Genomic DNA, 19385 nt, shown 5'->3' on the forward strand with positions numbered 1-19385 from the left:
TTTAGATCAAAGAATATGTTCAGCATTTTATAGAATTTCTTATCTTCTTTTATACAATATGATACTCACTGAGAAGACGAACACAGTCTCTGAGATGAGGAAATAATTGTTGCTCCATTAAAGTCAAAATTAAGCTTTCTCAATTTTTCTTGTATGGGATACTGTTTAAAGTGTGTACGGTTGTAATTTAGTTCTGTCCATTTATGGCTTCTTAACAAGGATGTGCTGCACTTCTGTTAGTTTGCAGTAATTTGTAAACTGCACATTTTGCAGTTTTAGGTAAGACTAAATATTAAAATAAAGGTTAATCATCTAATAGAACAGATGGTAGATATTTATTTCTCAAGGAGTCAAAAGAAGAGGTGCAGTACCGGCAGAACTGCAGTTTTTATTTTCAGTTTTACAGGCTTAATATGACTTTTTTCCATTGTGTTTCAGGGTGATCCTGGTGAAAAGGGGGAGTCTGGGTCCATGGGGCCACGGGTGAGTAGATCAGTACATGTGGCCAATTGCTCTTCTCCTCAGACCTCTGTGCCCCTTGTTCTCCTCACCTCTGCTTTACATTACTGCCTTTTGCCGTTCATCTCTTGACATGACGTCAGCTGCTGGCATGCTACCAGAAAGCAGTATAAAAGTATATTGTTTTTTTAAAGGAGTCTGTCGCAGAAATGGATTCAGTGACATGATGAGTGGTGAAATACTGTCATATTGGCATATGAAGAACTGTGTAACAGAATGTACATTTTTATGGTGAATTAATTATTAAGCTTTTTTTAAAAAAAATGCTCAGCTCATCAGTTTTTGGTGATTAAGATGAGCTGCTACCATAATAGGAATGTTAGTTTCTGTCATTGGCCTGTGGAAGGCAGCATTGCACTTAGTGAGAGTCACTACAGTAGATTTATAAGAAAAGAACATCAAGGCATTTCCCATACTGCTATGGTATGCATGGACATTTTTCCATTTCTACATTCTTGCTTTTTTTCTTCATTGTCTCTGTGCACCGTACAGTCAAAAATAATGAAGCTCTTCTACTAAAGTGACAGTTGTCTTCCATCTAATCACATACTTCCTAACTAGAGAAATAGTTAGAAGAAGTTTGCTAGCAGCCATATCACCCTGCAACTCACAACTGGCAAGCCAGTTAAGCAGTTAAGCAGGTGTGAGCCTGGTCAGTACCTGGATGAGAGACCTCCTGGGAAAAAACTAAGGTTGCTGCTGGAAGAGGTGTTAGTGGGGCCAGCAGGGGGCGCCCACCTGCGGTCCGTGTGGGTCCTAATGCCCCAGTATAGTGACGGGGACACTATACTGTAAACAGGCGCCGTCCTTCGGATGAGACGTAAAACAAATGGGAAATATGGCCAGAATGCCGGGGTTACACCCCTACTCTTTTTGAGAAGCGCCCTGGGATTTTTTTGAGAAACACCCAGGCTCACACCTGCTTAGCTTCAGTGGGTTCATTACCTGTAAAGTGCTTTGAGTGGAGTGTCCAGAAAAGCGCTATATAAGTATAAGCAATTATTATAAGTTTAGTTCTTCTTCCAAATCAGGGTTTGGGGGAGCCGGAGCCTATCCCTAAAAATATTGTTTAATATGTCTTGGTTTCTTTGTGTGCTCTCTGATCCTGTTATTAACTTCCTTTTTCACTTACTGGTTTTACAGCTTATTAGTTGTGTCAGTCTGAGCTACAACCTTTAGTTGATAGAGGGAATTCAATGTTTCCACATAAGTTGCACATTTGAAAAATTGCACATTGCACATTACCCTTTGTTTAATAAAAATTCTCTTAAAATGACAGTACTGAGGATGTTGTGTATCTGGATTATACTTAGACTAGAGCTTTTCTCTAAATCATTGAAAACTTCCAAGTCCAAAATAGTGAATAAGAAATAAGGGCCATAGGATCTAAAAACAAACAAAAAATGACTAAATTAAAATTCTGTTTAAAGTTTTAGATATATACTCAAAAGTTTGACATTCTTAAAGATCAAATAGGATCCTTTATAAACTTGTCAGTTACTGATGTCTGTTACTTTATCCTTCATATGTCAAAAAATGTAAAACCTTAAAATATTTTTTTTCACTGAAACAAAGTACAAAACCTTTTTTAATGAAAAGGGTACTTACTATATGTTAAATGTGGTAGCAACCTGAAAACTAAGCTATAACATGCTGATGTTCATGTCTGCATTTGTTTAGTCAGCAAATAGTGTATGTGCTTTGTGAAGCAGCACTGATTCTCTTGCATAACGTATGTGTAAAGTCCCTTTAGATAAAGTACAGTTATCTAGATGGCACAGGGTAGGCACGTAGTGATGGAACATAGAAATCCACTTTGCACAAAAAGGAATTTGGCTTAACTGATTGAACCATTAAAATGCCTGCATCAATCGATAAATCCAGGTTTGGATTTGAGCCATGATGTCTTTGAAGTCAACACATTCTTTTTTTTAAAGAAATTTGGTTACATGTTAGTCTCACTCCAGTGGATTTAAACAATCTTTCATCATGGAAACAGATTGGAAGCAAATCCCAGGCGTCATTGTTATAATCAAACCAGATGAGCTGCGCATTTTATTTTGTGCAGGTAAAGCATAGGAAAAGTCTTTAAAAAGCCTTGGTCAATCCATCCATCCATTTTCTAACCACTTTATTTAATACAGCCAAATCATGTATTAAATACAGCAGTAGAGTCTATTCTAGCAAGCAATGGGCACATTTGAATTATGTGACTGAATTGTGTGTATTATTTTGAATATCTTATGTGTTATATATTTGCTTCATATTCATATTATTTGCTTTGGTATTTAAAATATATGTTTTTGAAAAGACCATTTGTACTTTACATGGTAATAATTACATACATGTGCTACATGATTATAACAGCAGAGTGAATTAACAGTCTCTTTTGGATGGATAATAGTACAAACAAAGGCAAACATGTAAAAAAACCTTTGCACAAAATTGAACAAGGAAATTAAAGCAATCATAAATATATATTTTCCCTCCTCTTTAATTACAAAGTGTAATATGAACATAATGACACATTTTAAATCACACTGTACAGGGTCCACCTGGACAGAAGGGAGACCAAGGAGCCACAGAGATCATTGACTATAATGGAAACATCCAGGAAGCCCTACAGGTGGGAATTATCGGAATTATCGGAATTATCGGAATTAGCGGAAGTTATAATGGAGTTCAGATTGTTCCTTTCCATAGTGTAAGAGGCAAAATGCTAGTTATGCTTAGATTAAAACAATTCTAGTTCTGCAGTACGTATTTCTAGTTCTTCAGTTGGTATTATTTCCATGGGCAACTGCTCTCACAATAAAGAGATTCTGTATTAACCTACCGTGTGTCAGTCAAGCATTGCTGTTATCAGGCCGAAGGAACATGTTTCATTTGTATAAAGTTTTGAGTTTTTTTTTTGCTATTTTACTATTTTATTATTAAAATAATGAGTTTATTGGTGCACAAACTATAATTCCTATTTTAAAAAGTAATAAACAATTGCTATTTCTTCAAATATAAGACAAAAATAATTATTTTATATATGTACAATACTGCAGTATTAATGTCAAGCAGTTGTGAAGGTTAAATTTTAATTTTCTTTTTTAATCTCACAGCAAGATTGTGGTGATCAAACTATTTAGATCAAGAAAACTACTAATTAAATAAACGGCTCACTGTATCACAGATGAATTTCATGTATGTGTATGAATGTTATAGTGAGAATGTGATACCAGGAATTTAATATTTAATATTTACATACCAACAAAATCCCATGTTAAATATTTAGGGATTTCATAAAATTTCATTTTCTTAAAGTAACCTGTACTGTATAAGTTATCAAGTATACAGTATGTACAGTATGTGTATATAGAGTATATACACACATAGCTCATGCAGTTATCTTTTGTTGAAAGTGATTACTACAGTATATGTCGTTGAATTTTTTTTACAAATACTGTATGTTGAAAAAATATTTCCCATTGTACCCTGAAATTTGTTTCTTTCGTACTTATTTATTTTCCTTACACCAGTAATACAGCAGGGTCTTGTGTTTCCACAAGTATTTCATAGTGGGTAAATGCCTGATGGCTCATGGGACGAGTCAGTCCATCAGTGTAACTTGAGTTATACCCAAAAGGCATGCTTGAAACCAGAAGAGGCTACACTGATGTTTTTTCACACACATTGGCATTGTGCCTTATACCTCATACCTCAGGTATAGGTGACCCGAACCAATTAATATACAATGAACAAACACAACATAAACGGCAAGATACATTTCAGTTTCAGTGTAGTCCACACTGCAAAGCATTCAACACATTCAGGAGAGTCTTTGTGTCATTGGTTTGTTGTTTTTAATAAGATTTCTAACCAATATGTTTTCATTTCTTTGTTTTTCTATGTTACATCTACCTAAACAGTAGTATAAAATATACCTCCGTTATCAGTTTTTTAAATAAAAATTATTATATTATTTCTGAAATGAGGATTGCTTTTTTGTAGTCTCTGTGTCGATAGGCATGGGTATTTCTTTATTACCAGAGAGTGCACGTTTAAACATTGCACATTTTTCTTTAAATGTTTTAAAAGGCTTAAAAAAGAAAGATTAGCTCAATAAAGCTTTCTTTAAACACTGTAAACTGTATATAGAACATGTGTACAGTATATGTGTTTACAAGCATTCTACCAGAATTCAGACAACATGCACATAAACACAGGTTTCTACAGTATAAGAGCAGGGCCTTTATCATGACCTTGACATTGTGCAAACTGCAATTGACTCACTGTCTCATTTTGATTTTATGCCCAAGGTAGCATCTGCTCCTGAGTCTTGGAGGCTCTTGATTAATATTTTTGTCTCTGTAATACAGTTGTTCCTATTTTTTTCTTATTTTCATATTTGTTTACATTTTTCATCGTCTTACTGTTTGTACTGTTTACAATCTGGTTTGACTTTATCACATTACCATATCAATTTATTTCATTCACAATTAACAGCACATCCATTATCGTCACTAGCCGAGAACCACGTGTGGTTGCTAATTAGCTTTTTGAAAGTTATTTTCGACTTATTTATGGCTGTAGTGTGGAGTAGTGATTATGACTCTGGACTCTAGAATACAGCATTGCAGGTTCAAATTCTAAGTGGAGTACTGCTATTGTACCCTGAAACATTGCAGTTTACTCAGCTCACTCCTTTTTCGAGTTTGCTTTACTCCGCTAACCCTGCTTTACAAATGGGTACTCTCCATCATTTTAAATGATAACTTTTTCTCGATTAACGTACCAGGTTAGATAAAGGATTAAAAAACAAGTTTTTTGTTGACTGTAGGCTGTGTATGCTGTGTGTACTGTGTACCTCTTCTACTGAAATGTGAAATCACTGTTTGTGTCAAAATCTTTAAGACATGTTCACAATTTTATACTGTTGCCTGTTTGTTTTCTCTTCTTTAAGTGAAATCAACAATTTACTTTAACTTCCTTTATGAAGACTTTATAAAAATATAAATGTGTTATGACATGTTTTCATAGAAAATTTAAGATCTTTGTTCAAGGTTCATATGATCCTATTTTAAAATAAATAAAGATACTGTAACAGATATCTGCTGACATTCAGACTTATTGCTGCAGAGCTAGTAATCTTATCTTTTGCTCCTTTGTTTTGCCAACAGAGGATTACCACTATAACTGTCACGGTAACAGACATGAATCATGCTTGTTTTATGCTTGATGTATTTTTGTACAGCATGGTACCTAGCGTGTTCATACTGTGTTTAAGGACAAAGTTACTAACAAGTTTCTGCTGTGATGCATACTAGGCAGAAGGACATTAATCAAACATTTGAGGACTGAACATTGACGTCAGTTCTGTTGTGACATGAAAAGTAATGAAGCAAGCAATTGAATTAAACCACATGACAAACACGAAATACTAGCTAATGTGAGAATCTAGTTCAGTCCTGAAATGGATATTCATGTTTGTGATTACAGGTTCATTGTTGTTGTTCAATTTTTTTTGTCAATATCCCCTTCCACTGACCTTTTCATAAGTGGTCATAATGTATGTGTACTTCTAACATGAGAAATTGCATACTTTGTGACAAAACTGCAAAAACTTTATTTTTGCTTGTAAACCTAGGGTCCCCCAGGACCTCCCGGACCAGTAGGACCACAGGGAATAAAGGTAACCAGACCATCATTTTTGCCTTGGACACTGAGTAATACTTAAGCTACACTAAACTGGAACTCAGGTCTCCCAACGGTCGAAATGAGGAGGAAAGGGGTGATTTTATACAGCTTCAAATGATTGTATTTTATGTTCATAGGCTTCTAATAGTATATAATTGCTATATTTTACCATATCACTGCTTGATCTACTAATGCAGAATGACCTGTAGATCTGGAATATAACTGGAAGTATATGTGGTCTGCATTTTTGCAGATATTCCTGAAATAATAAAGAGAAAAAGTTAAAGAACTAAACAAAATAGTTGTCAAGTTCCTCAAAACACAAACATGTCAAAAACATCTCATACTTTAAGTAAGCAATTTGAGATTCATAGGGTGTTCTAATCAGATACAAAATATCATCTACCCTTTTACCGTCTGTAAAATGCCTTACCTCACCCAGATGTCTATAATCTTGATATATATATAAATAAGATATTTTGTTCAATAAATGAAGAACAAATATGCAATTCATGTCTAGTTCACACCTATAGTATAAATGTATTCTTCAAACAAAATATGGTTTACTTTTGGATAGATAGTCTAGAAGTACCATGTTCACTTGTGTTGATTTTGACCCAGTTGTCTTGGTTACAGGGAGAGCCAGGATCCACAGGTCTGCCTGGACTGGATGGTGAGAATGTACGTTACCAAATTATTTAAAATAATCATAAAAACATTCTTTGTGTTGTGATTAGGAGAGCAAAATGTTTTAATTCAGTTGCTTTGTATGTTTCCAGGGCCCTAAAGGTTCTAAAGGAGACATGGGCATTCCTGGCATATCTGGAGAGAAAGGAGCCATGGGTCTGCCTGGCCTACCTGTAAGATTACTTTTATCCTTAGCAACAACGTTCACCATCAAATTGAGGTCTTTGCAGTAATGGTCTACTGTATAGTATGTACACCACCAAGTGTTTGTTGGAAAGGAAGAAAAATTTGTTTCTCTTTTTGTGTATGTCAATGTGTTTAAAACAATGTTTAATAGTGGTATTTGTCTAGATCTCACGTGGATATGAGTAGTTCTGCCAGGATTTATCATATTTACAGTAGTTTTACTTCTCACTTTATTTTGGCTCTATTATTTCAGTTACTTCAGTACTAAATTGTACAGTGTTGATTCCATTATTTTGGTTATATATTCATACAAGAAGTGATACAGTACGTGAGGAATAATGTGTATTCATGTGAAAACTGCATTGAGAATTCTGAAACAAATGCTATATATGCTTATCTGAAGAACATTTAAGGCTTCCAGACATGTCATTGTGATGATCAGTGTGATTTAAGCTACAGCGCCATAACATAGTGATGATCTACCTGTGGGCAAAGAATTGAATTGGCATACATGCCGAACATACAGCTCACACATGCTCATAAACTGTTCGTGTTTCCTAGGGTGTTAATGGGCTGAAAGGAGAAAAGGGAGATCCTGGTTTGCCAGGTCCTCAGGGACCTTCAGTAAGTACGCCTAGGATTTGCTTCCCCAGTTATCTTTCCCTTTCATGTTCAACCGTGTTCTTATGTCTTAGTTTGGATTTCCTCACCTCTTCAGCATTCAAGTGCATAAGAAACAACCTCCTCCATTTCTGCAGATGTCTCCCAAAAATGGTTTTACTGAAGAAGACTGGTCATGTTGAACTTGCAGCTGATAAAGACTTATTAGGCATAGCCAATCTGTTTCAATTTGTATCTTTGGTAATTTTGTTTTAAATTATGTCCTTTTGTGTTCACCTTTCATGTGGGGATGTTCTTTCTTTTTCTTGTTCTAGCTTCTTTTAACTTTAGCAAAACATCCTGTCAAGATGTCTCTTCTTGTATTGTAACTAAAGTTCTCCCCAAAACAGGTCTTGGATGCAACACTGAACATTTAAGTTTAGCTTTTCATGTCATTCTGCATAGGCTTTCATCCCCAAATCTAAAAATGGCACTGTTAACACTGTAAAGCTCATATTTTTGGAACTACCAATTTTGAGAATGAGAAAAAAAAGAAATAAACTCTTAGGATGTGAGATCGTACAAGAGGTTCTTAAGTAATTCTCCCCCGCTCCACCTCTCCTCATTTTTTGCTTTTTTCACACAATGACTATGTTTCTTGGTTAGCTGTTATTAGTAGTTTGGGTGGGTTTCTGCATCAGCATGCGTAGGCTGCAAAGGAAAAAGTAATAGGTTTATTCCATGCTGAAAAGAGAAGAAAGAAAACACAAAATTTCGCCTGTGGAGCCTTCTTCGGCTGTAGGAAAAATAACATAGGGTTTAGGAAAGATAGATGTTTTTCTTTCTTCTCTTTTCAGCATGGAATAAACCTATTACTTTTAGCTGTTGTTAGTACACTATGTTGACCAATGACTTTTGCAAACCAGTAACGAGATTTGTGATGCATCTTGAGATGAATGTTGAGTTTTCTGAACACTTCTACATTGTAGGCGATAAAACAATAAAGAAAGAAAAACTTTTAATAACTTCACAATTAAAAGTAATAAACTTGATAAATAAAAATTTATATTAAAGATGTTTTATAAGGTATATTTTTTCACGTAGATTATAGGTCCTCCAGGAGCTCCTGGCCCACATGGTCCTCCAGGCCCAATGGTGAGTGTATGACTTTAAATAAGATGTATTTTTATAGTAACTGACCTTAGTAAGAGCTATGTAAAAGTAATGTGACAAAAATACCATGACACAAGGGCTATACACCATGGTAACTTCTTAGTGGGAGGCACACCTCACAATCCACATGCCCCAGCACTGTGTAACCTGTTCTATCTACTGAACATTTAGGAGAAGAAAGTTTTGAACAACACAGAAACTCTGTCTCTGTAAAACTGTTTATATTCAGGTTTTCCTGTTGTTATAAATTTGTTGAACTATACATGAGCATCTAGGACACTGGAGGCTATACTGCATTACATTACATTGAGAAAATGTAATTTGATAGCGTTTCTCGTTGAAAGAAATAAGGGATTCCCTGGCTTGCCTAATCATGAAGCAGCTCAGATTAAGAGAATCATATGGAACTTTGTGGCATCTCATGTAGAGTGAACAAGGAAGCAATATGTCCCAATTACTAACATATGCACTGAAAATTCTTATACTTAAAAACGAATTCTAATTGACAAAAACAACACGGCCAATAGGCTTATTCCAATCTGACAACCACTTTTGATACCCATTTCGATAGTTATTTTAAATATTCAATGGCTGTCTTCCTGGATAGTTGGCATTTCCATGATAAACTCCTTCCCTTACACAAAGGTGTTTATGAAGTTTTTCTACTTTAAAACATCCTACCTGCACTGTCTATGTTTGTGTGCAAAACTTAGATTATTGGGGATCATTGAATCACTTTTATACAGGAGGAAATGATTTATGTTTATTTGAATCTTTATGATGCCTATTTGCAGGGACCCCATGGCTTTCCTGGACCTAAGGTAAATCTGACAGTTTTGCAATTGTTTGGAGTTTTATTAGTTGTGTTTAATGTTTTTATTAATTAATGCTTTTATTAATTAAGCATGTTGGTGTGCTCACGGTTCATAGTCAAATTAATAGAAATGGTATTTTAGGCTTTCAGAAAAAAATAATAGAAGTTTTGCTTTAACATTGTAAGTACTGTCAATTTACTGCTTACACAATTGTTTTGTGCTTAACCTTTTGGATAACTGTTAAATGTACCAGTTTAACCATTTTAAATTAATTTGCTGCATCTTCCAGTGTGTTTGAAGAAAGTCTCTGAACATTTATTAGCTCTTCCAGAGAGTGCAGGCTAAGCTCTGTACTCCAGATGTTGCCAGTTTGGCCTCAGGCCAAGTTATAATTATCTGCCTGTGGTCCTGAGCAGGGCTGAGTGAAGTGCAGCTAGTCAGGGTTTGCTCTTCTTGCTGCACTTCAGCGAATCTTGGAACTGCCTGGTTCCTGCGAGCCAGCAGTGACATTGATAAAAGATGTTGCTCTCTCCAGTCAGTATTGGGTTCCTCATAATGCACTGCAGAGACAACAATGTGTCAAATGATACACAACCCTGACAAGAGTCAAAATCTTGTGTGTGTGAGTGCACGGGTCCTCATTCTCTCCCTACTGTACAGGGATTGTAACAGAGAGTTCATCTGGTTTAGAATTGGACATTATCAACTAAGAACGAATAATGTAACTGCAAATTTTAGATTAAATTAAAAAAGCTTCATGTCAAACCTATAAAACACTGGAATTTGCAGTGGCTTGATGAGGTAGCCTAACGTTTTCCCCCGCTTAAATTACCTGTTTAGCACACAAGCCTACCTCTGCTACTCTTACATTTAGGGTGAACCAGGGTTGAATGGTCTTAAGGGATTGAGAGGGGAGCCAGGGCACAAGGGTGACAGAGGACCCCTTGGTCTCCCTGTAAGTACGGCACATCTCTTCAGATCTAATTTTCTCTACCACACAACTCTGGTTTGCTCAGCCACACCCCTGTGTATTTAGTAGAGCTCAAACTTCATGCAATAACACATCCTAAACATCATTAAGTGTCATTTGTGTTCTGTCACTCATTTCTGTTTGTTTTGTTATATATCTGTCTATATTAGTTCTATAGTGGCAAACCCCAAAATGCAGATGATCAGAAAGATGATGCTCATTCTCATAATGATGGTCTTAAATCCAACAATCTTTACTGCACTCAGAAAAATACTAAAGTAGAACAGAAATAGAGAAAATTTGCTTTTTATGTACCGCATTACAGGTAGTTTGGAGTTTTAGAAATTTTAGAAGTTCAAAAGAGCATTAAATATTCTTGATGATAACATTTTATACTGTTAGAATTATACTGTGTGTATCCTGTAATTTAAGTATTTTTTAAAATATTGACTTAGTTCTGGGACATCAATAAAATAACTGAAGAAGCAAACTATAGTGTAGGTCCTTTGAAGGAGCTTTAATATCTTTTAAGCTCACATTTTTCCACCTTAGGTTTTAAAAGAGGAAATAATACAAAGGGAGTCAAGTATGTAAAACCGCTTTTACAACTAGTCTGCCAAAAATGTATTTACTTACATCAATCAATAGATTTAGTTAGGGTTAATGTTAAGTCTTCTGTTAGATTTATCTTTAGTGGTTTAAATGCTTAAAAAATTCAGACTCTTTCAAATTTGGAATTGTGAGCTAGTCTTGCAGGTGAAATCTGAAAAACATCTACTGTATAAGTCTATATTCATAACATTCTTCACATAGAGATATAAACAAGGATATAAAAAGAAACATATTCCAAATTAATTTTCTCTTTTCACAAAATAGTCATAAAAAATATTTTGCTTAACATTGTTTTATATGTATGTCTGTATTTGTAACAATGTGTTAACTGTAAGCTTCACAGTTCTGTTTTGTAAGCTACTGAATACCTCCATTTTTGTTATAACTGCATCAACGTATGTGTCCATTTCATTGTTTTCCATCATGTACTAAACCCTTGTTCATGTCACTCATACCCTCATAATTATACAGGGAGCATCTGGCTTAGATGGAAAGCCAGGACTCAGGGTGAGTGTCTCAAGTCCCAGCTTTCTGCTAACAACCAGTCTGCCTCCCTTAAGCTTTCATTTAATACTAATAATAACAGAGAGAACTTTCTTTACTATATTTACACATAGATATATACTATGTATAATAATTAGAATGATCACAATGCTGCATAACCTCATTTTATGCCTTTATTGTCTTCATTATATGCCAAATCTATTGTTATTCCATAAGAAACCAAACTACTTTTTCTCTTTCATTTGCTTATGTTATTACTATGTAATTAACATGATTTTAACACTCATTGATTAATAGTGCTCTTCTAAATCTACATATTGTGTTGTATTTAAACTCATGATTACTTTTACCAGCAACTTTTTAACAATTTTAGCAACAATTTGTAGCTGATATGTTCTACATTACAATTGTGTTTATATCCACATCTAAATTGTCATGTGTACAAATTACCTCTAAGCTTGATATAAGAAATGATTAAAAAAAATGTTTATCTGTCGTACATCTGCCAAGGCCACCTATACTTTACAAAAAATGTCACGATTTTTACATTTCAAATTTAAACTTGCTCCTTTATTCTGTATCTGGGTTACAAAGTCTAACCTGAATTGCAAGATAATAATAAATGGTCATTTAAGAGCACTGAAAAGTTATTGAAATGTAACCTCACAAAATGAAAAAAACATCAGTCACTGAAAAAATGAAAACTGTAGCTCAACTAAATCAGTCTGGTGAAACAACAAAACAAATCATTTTAATAATTGTTGTTCTGGAATATACATTTTTTGTGACTGCATTCTAGGTCATAGTGCAGCATGTGTTTTGGAACATATACAGGATCATTCTTCATTACTTTCCATTCCAATGCTCTTCCTATTCCTGAATTCAAGTGTACATTAAACTAAAAAGGACACAAATGCTGTTTTATTACATAAAAATGTTACTTATGGGAGGGATGTTGGTTCAAGGTGGAAAAAGATTTGTGAAGCTGTTAAAGTAACCCCAAAAGCACAGGGGGGTTTAATTATATCTACTGTAAGTAATAACTTTGTTGTTGTCACCTAAAATTGGAATAGTAGCTTTGATGAATTCAAGTTAATTATTTCATTATTTTAGACATTACTTTACTATTGTTCATCTAATGTTTGTCTGTGGCTGGAAATTTAACATCTTCCTCTTATTTATAAAGAATATGTACATTTGTTTCTGATACCCTGCCTCATTACCTGCCATGTGTTTTCTCTGCAGGGAATGGACGGTCCAGTTGGTCCTACCGGTCCAGCAGGTCCCAAAGGTGACAGGGTAAGTCCAGCAAGATTTTTACAGCATTAAAATGTGTTTTTTTTTTCAGAATGTCCTCACAGGTGTAGATCATACAGGGCCGTTTGCTTGAAGAGATGAATACATATCCTACATTAGGATTTTCAAGACATATGGTTTGTTTCCTGAAGCATATTGTGACATCTTGACAAAGCACAGCCAGGTACTGTACAGCAAAGCACAACTGAAAGTGAAATGACCTGCAGGATGGGGTAGTGGTTAGGGATCTGAATAATTGGAACATTGTGGTATTCAGATCCAGGGTAGGACACTGATGTTGTTTCCTTGAGCAAGGTGTTTAATTTTAATTGCTCCAGTAACATGTTAAGGTGTATAAAAGACTGCATATGTAAATCACACAGCTAAAAGTGGTAGCCAAAAAAAAAATCAAGAAATATGTTTCTTACTGGACCTTTTGCTTTTGATGTTTTTTTAGCCAGCACAGCTGTAAGGTATAATGTTAGATTTTCAAAATGCATCACTTTTTATTTTCAACTTGCAGCTTTTTATACTACACTCCTTGGTCAGCTGGTTAGCTTAGAAAATTAAATCTGACCTTGAGTTGACGAATCAGAAGGTCCATAGGTAACAGATAATATTGTCTTGTAAGGGTGAAAGAGGACCACCTGGTGAACCTGGACCAAGAGGACCTTATGGATTGCCGGTGAGAATCAAATTCAGATATTTCCTGAAACACACAAGTTATATACATTAAGCTTCAAAACTATTTGTCATATTAATATTATTCAAAGAACTTTTGTTAGCTGAAGAATACCCAGTTTCATGTTTAATGGCATTTTTCTTTTATTGTCAGGGCACAGCAGGAGCACCTGGATTAGATGTAAGTACAAGGAAGCAGGAAAGAACATTGTTATTTAAAATAAAGCCTTTGAAGTTATTTCCTAATATTGGAAGCATATTACACAGTACTATTCTTACTGTGGATGTCTTCATTTTTCTCTTTGTTATTATTTTACACAGAGTATTTATGACATTTATAATCGTTTAAATATTTCTAAGATATCAGAAGACAACTCCACAATTTAGTGTGATTATTTAGACTGTATTCATATCTCCCTATTTGGGTTTCTATTTGTTTTTAGTATATCTGAAATCTGGCATATTCTAGAGTTAGTCGTCGGAGGTTTTTTGTTCACACTAAGGACTAAAGATGATTGTAACAAGACCAAGCTATATTTTGCAGGGGTTACCAGGCTTAAAGGGAGAGAAAGGAGATCTTGGTGACAGAGGAGAAAAGGTGATACATATTGTATTTCTGGGAAGGTTCAGTAAGGGAGCAGTTGACTCTGTAACACATTAACACCCACTGTCTGTTGTCAATGGACAAAATAGGTATTTTTTTTAAAGTTCACTCTTCTTGACTGTCTAGTTATAAACAAATATATTCATAATGAAAATTACTGAAAGACTGATGATATTTTAACATGAAGTATTAGAAAATTGATTTTGTATTATCTTAAGAATTGAAAAATTTCCACACTTTGCTACTCTGAATTAGCTATCAGAAAATTAGAAGATTCTCCATTGCTTAAGTATTCAACTCCTTAGTTACAGCAGCCACAAAACAGCTCAAGTGGATAATAATTGAAAGGTCACAAATTTAGTGTAATCAAGATGGTTTAACTTAACTTCAGAGTAAATACATCTGTATCTTTATGTTTCCTCAGTTACTGTAGATACTGTATTGAATTTCAAGCCACAACTCACATACAGATAAACAAATCAACTATGAATTCCCAGGAGTTTTCAAAACAGATCAATAAAGGGGTAGAAAAGGACAGATCATAAAAGGTTACTTATCCCTTGGAGTAAAATTGAATTGATCATTTAGAAGTGTCATTTGCATCATGCCAAAAAGACACTACCCTGGTCAAGCTACCCTTCTAAACTGAGCTGCTGAGCAAGCAGGACACTATCTTAGCATACCACTATAAAACCAACAGTGACTTTGAAAGATTACAATTTCTGTGTCTGAGAAAGGAATCACTATTACTACATTCACAAAATATCCCAGTTCCGACACAAAGCTGCCTCCAGATGGACTCCAGTTAAATATACTGTGTAAGAAATATTGCAGGTAAAAAAATACTAATTGAAAGTTTTGCTCTAAGATAAGCTGTGTAAGATAAGCTCAACACAGCATATCATCTAGTCAGCAAAATTCCAACAGTCAAGCATTGTCATGGCAGCATCATTTTAATAGGATGCTTTTCATCATGCAGGGACTGGAAAGCTTGTTAAGACTGAGGAAAAAGTAGGCGGTACAAAGTATAGGCAAATCCTAGCAGAAAACCTAATTGAATCCCCCAAGTATTTAAAGCAGGTTCAAATGGTCACATTTCAGCAGGACAGTGACACATGGTCATAGTCACACTGAAGAGATCTAATAAAAAGAGACTGAATGTCTTGATGAGACCAATCAAAGCCCTGACTTGAATGCAATAGAATATGCATTGTGAGGCTTGATGATATTATGAAAATAAATTATCCAAATTGTAGCTTTTTAGCCCATAATAATAAAGATTATTACACCATCCCACTGCGCAATGCTGGTAGGGACTGACAGCATTAATAGCTAGCAAATGTGCTTCCACTATGCACTAAGTGTACTAAGGAGGTAAATGCTTATGCAAACAGTAAATTTCACTTTGTATGACATCCATCATATGTAACTCTTCAGTTCATCATTATATTTTTAAAAAGTCTTGGTTGAAAAAAACCATATATACATTAATTGTAATTAATCAAAATGTGATACTATTGGCAGGGACTGAATACTTCTTAAGACACTGTAAATTATAAATCATGAAATTTGCCAAACAGCTACAAGTACAGTATTTCTAAGAAAATAAAAGATGACCATATGAGAATTATATTTTTTGTAGTTCAGGTGGGTAGCCGCGTCAGCCTGCTTAGGCTGCAAAGGAACAAGTAATAGGTTTATTCCATGCTGAAAAAAAAAGAAGAAAGAGAACACAACGTTTCGGCCGTGGAGCCTTCTTCAGGTGTGGGCCGTGGAGGTTCAGGTTTCGGTTCAGGTTTCGGTTCAGGTTTCGGCCGTGGTTCGAGTTTCGGCTCCACAGCCGAAACGTTGTGTTCTCTTTCTTCTTTTTTTTTCAGCATGGAATAAACCTATTACTTGTTCCTTTATATTTTTTGTACTTACTACTCATGGGATGAAAGTTCTGGTTTTCTCAAGAATACCTCTCTAAATTTATTTACCAAACTAAACTTTGTAGAGTTTTTCAGTCTGAAAAAAGGATGCCCAAAACCTAGTCCTAAAAAAGTGGAATTCTTGTTATGTTTCAAGAATGCATGAATCAGATACCATATCAAGTGTTGGAATATACTCATGCAATAAGTCCTTAAGGTAACTTGGAATTAAATTCTTCAGGGCCTTATACAGTTTGTAACCAAGAGAACTTAATACAGTTGTCTGATATTAATGAAAAAGTCATGTATCTATATTTCAGCATCAGATAGACAAAGCAAGAAACATAACCGGCCAATGTTACAAAGGTGGAAAGACGATACCCTTAAGACGTTTCTAACATGAGCTTCAAATGACAGCACAGGCTAAAAAATAACACCAGGGTTTCTAACCTTGGATAAATGGGTCTCCAATACTAGATTTTGAGCACCCTGAGTAGTCTGACAGAGAAGCTATTTTGATATCAAGGTAAGCTGAGAGAATAGTAGTCCATTGACAACAGTCAGTTAATAGTTACTTACCACTGCTTCTGGTTTTATTTTATTTTAATGCATGTACATTCTGATATGTCATTGCCTAGATTGAACTGTCTAAACCAACTTATAAAATCTTAATTTTCCTTAAATGGTGTGCTCAGTCAAAGGAATACAGCATCTATTTAAATATACTTTATAGCTGTGCTTTTTTATTTTGTCAGTTTTGAATGTAGGTAGAACAGTTTAATTTTTCATATTTTCTATATCACATTGGAAAATGTCTGCTATTAACCCACAATTCTTTACATAAAATGATGCTGTATTTTTAAAGCCATTTCCATATAGCAGGGTTCTGCAGCCCTGGTCCTGGAAAGCTACACATTTTATAAAATGTTGAGATGTGTGACAGCAGAGTTTGTCACTGAACAATTTGGCATTTACCTTGATCAAATCTAAAAGATAGTATTGTTGTACCAGATAAGGGTAATACCCAACCCTCAATAATGCATTAATTGTATTTTTTACCAGTTCATTAAACAGTTGATTCAATAGTTATACTTTTCCAGGAATGGACTTGGCTTCCTGTATTAGTGTCAAAAACAGTATTGTTTTCACTGAAATTGTGTCCCTTTTTTGCAGTTAATCATACATTCATCAACATATACATTCATGTATGTACAGGTATACCTATATTATTTCATTAAGGCACTTTTGACATTTCTATAGCTTAGATTTGAATCAAGTATACATATGCAAAGTTTCTCATCTATTAATTATCCACACTGTCTTTGTATCACTTCTGTTTTGTTTGAGCGTGCCATACAGCATCGCCCAAATAATTGAACTGTATTTCAACTGATTGAAAAAAAAATCCAGTATGTACTCTATGTACTCTCCTGTACTCTAATGTCATGTTCATGACAATAGAGTGGCAATAGGACAAGTGCTGTGGTTTGTATGACAAGAAAGGGATGCAAGTTCATGCGTGTTTTGTAACCTGGAGGCACTTTCCCTGCTACTCCTTCTCTCACCTCCTGCCCTCTGAGACCTTTGTACACTGGCTTTTTCCCATCTCCTCCCCTGTCTACCCTCAAGAGGAACTTCCTGACAACTGGAACACCCTTGGTTTTCCTTCTGGTGCCTTTCCCTATCTAACTTACCCTCCTGTCACTTATCACATCCTCCCTTGACCTAAAGAGGTAAAGCTCTCCTTTAATATCCTCCCTCATAATAATTATTGCAGTGTATCCTAATGCTCAGATACAATGAGAGCGACCATTCCAATATTGGTGCTTTCTGGTGAAATAGCGTCTCTAACAACTTTCAAAGTATTTAGCTGTTGGATTGGAAACTTTTGGAGGAAAGCTTTAAAATGACTATCCCCTTCTTTGACAACAAGCAATGTTTGAGCAGTAAATTTCAATATTTTGTCTCATAATTGCAAGCACATAATATGACACTTTACAACTTTATTTTATATAGCAAACCTTACTCATCTCAAACCTTGCACTTTACATAAAAATGTATTAATCACAATTAATTATGAATGCAAGAAAACAGCCGATACAGAAAAGAAATAGGCCCTTCTTGTTAGACTAGACTCTGGTTTCTTATGGGATTGAGTTCGAGTCAAGAACTGGCGCTGTGCATGCTACGAACCTAAGTAACCAATTGTGTTAAAAGAAGTTATCTTTAGCAGACAGGGAATTAGGAAGATGTGCCCGATTTTGGAACACTGCCAATCTGATAAGCACAGACAAGTGTGAAAAAAATATTCTAGTTTAATTAATTTGAGAAAAATACACCAAGCGTCTCTGTGTGTTTCGCTCCCACGTGCATGTAATAAAAACTTCTGAGACAGACTCCTGACTTTTAAGAGAAAGTGGGGGAAAATTCTCCAACAGCACCATTTACCCATACAGTGTAGTGGGAGCACATAGTAAATCCAAATCTGCTGAGCAAATGGGAGTAATCAGTTAACATTTCAGCTATAGACTGGGGAGTCAAGCAATGCAAATCCTTGCATGTTAGCCAAATAGTTTAAAAAACAACTCAAAACCTGACAGGAAGCCAGTTCAGGAACTCTAATGTGATCACTTGCACACAGCCTCGTCAGGATTCTGTCTGCCCCATTTTGACATCATTGTAACCTGTTAAGTATAATTTTAATGACTCTGACAAGTTGGGCATAATAATCAATTATCAACTGAGAAGACAACAGTTTTTTAGCTGCAGAAACAGGTAGCACACGATACAGTCTGACAATGTTTCTGAGATGAAAAAAACAACTGTATATCTTTACCATGTTTTGCCCATGAGCTTCCAAAGTCAATCTAGGATTGAAGATCATTTCCAGTTCTTATTTTTGTTTATTGAAAGTCAAGGATAGTGCTATCAGTTGACAAGATTACAAGGTCTACAGCACAAGCAAACTTATTTTACAAGGTTTTATGTAAAATCTACATTTTTGAGTTTGTACTTCCACCTGCAAAGGAACATGTTTTATCAAATTGTTCCACCATTTATTGGTAGGAAATATAGCAAAAACGGCATCTTCAACTGTACTACAGAATGATCTAACTAGATATAGATCAGTTATGAAGACACAT

General features: G+C 35.0%; 1 protein-coding gene across 6 annotated transcripts in view; it reads left to right on the top strand.

Moving 5' to 3' along the window:
• The window catches only part of LOC102690932 (collagen alpha-1(XXV) chain), a 242074-nt gene that overhangs the window by 212406 nt on the left and 10283 nt on the right, over nucleotides 1-19385 (top strand). For 3 of the 6 annotated variants that reach the window (XM_069189261.1, XM_069189258.1, XM_069189264.1), the window contains 15 exons: nucleotides 439-483; nucleotides 3068-3145; nucleotides 5688-5711; nucleotides 6155-6199; nucleotides 6841-6885; nucleotides 6984-7064; nucleotides 7639-7701; nucleotides 8782-8832; nucleotides 9645-9671; nucleotides 10540-10620; nucleotides 11719-11754; nucleotides 12997-13050; nucleotides 13679-13732; nucleotides 13883-13909; nucleotides 14273-14326. In XM_069189261.1, the coding sequence (XP_069045362.1) occupies nucleotides 439-483; nucleotides 3068-3145; nucleotides 5688-5711; nucleotides 6155-6199; nucleotides 6841-6885; nucleotides 6984-7064; nucleotides 7639-7701; nucleotides 8782-8832; nucleotides 9645-9671; nucleotides 10540-10620; nucleotides 11719-11754; nucleotides 12997-13050; nucleotides 13679-13732; nucleotides 13883-13909; nucleotides 14273-14326 (765 nt within the window). The remainder of the gene's footprint in view (nucleotides 1-438; nucleotides 484-3067; nucleotides 3146-5687; nucleotides 5712-6154; nucleotides 6200-6840; nucleotides 6886-6983; nucleotides 7065-7638; nucleotides 7702-8781; nucleotides 8833-9644; nucleotides 9672-10539; nucleotides 10621-11718; nucleotides 11755-12996; nucleotides 13051-13678; nucleotides 13733-13882; nucleotides 13910-14272; nucleotides 14327-19385) is intronic. The other 3 variants (XM_069189267.1, XM_069189263.1, XM_069189262.1) reach the window with 2 other exon arrangements.

This window comes from Lepisosteus oculatus, chromosome 1 (assembly GCF_040954835.1).
Source record: "Lepisosteus oculatus isolate fLepOcu1 chromosome 1, fLepOcu1.hap2, whole genome shotgun sequence".
NCBI lineage: Eukaryota > Metazoa > Chordata > Actinopteri > Semionotiformes > Lepisosteidae > Lepisosteus > Lepisosteus oculatus.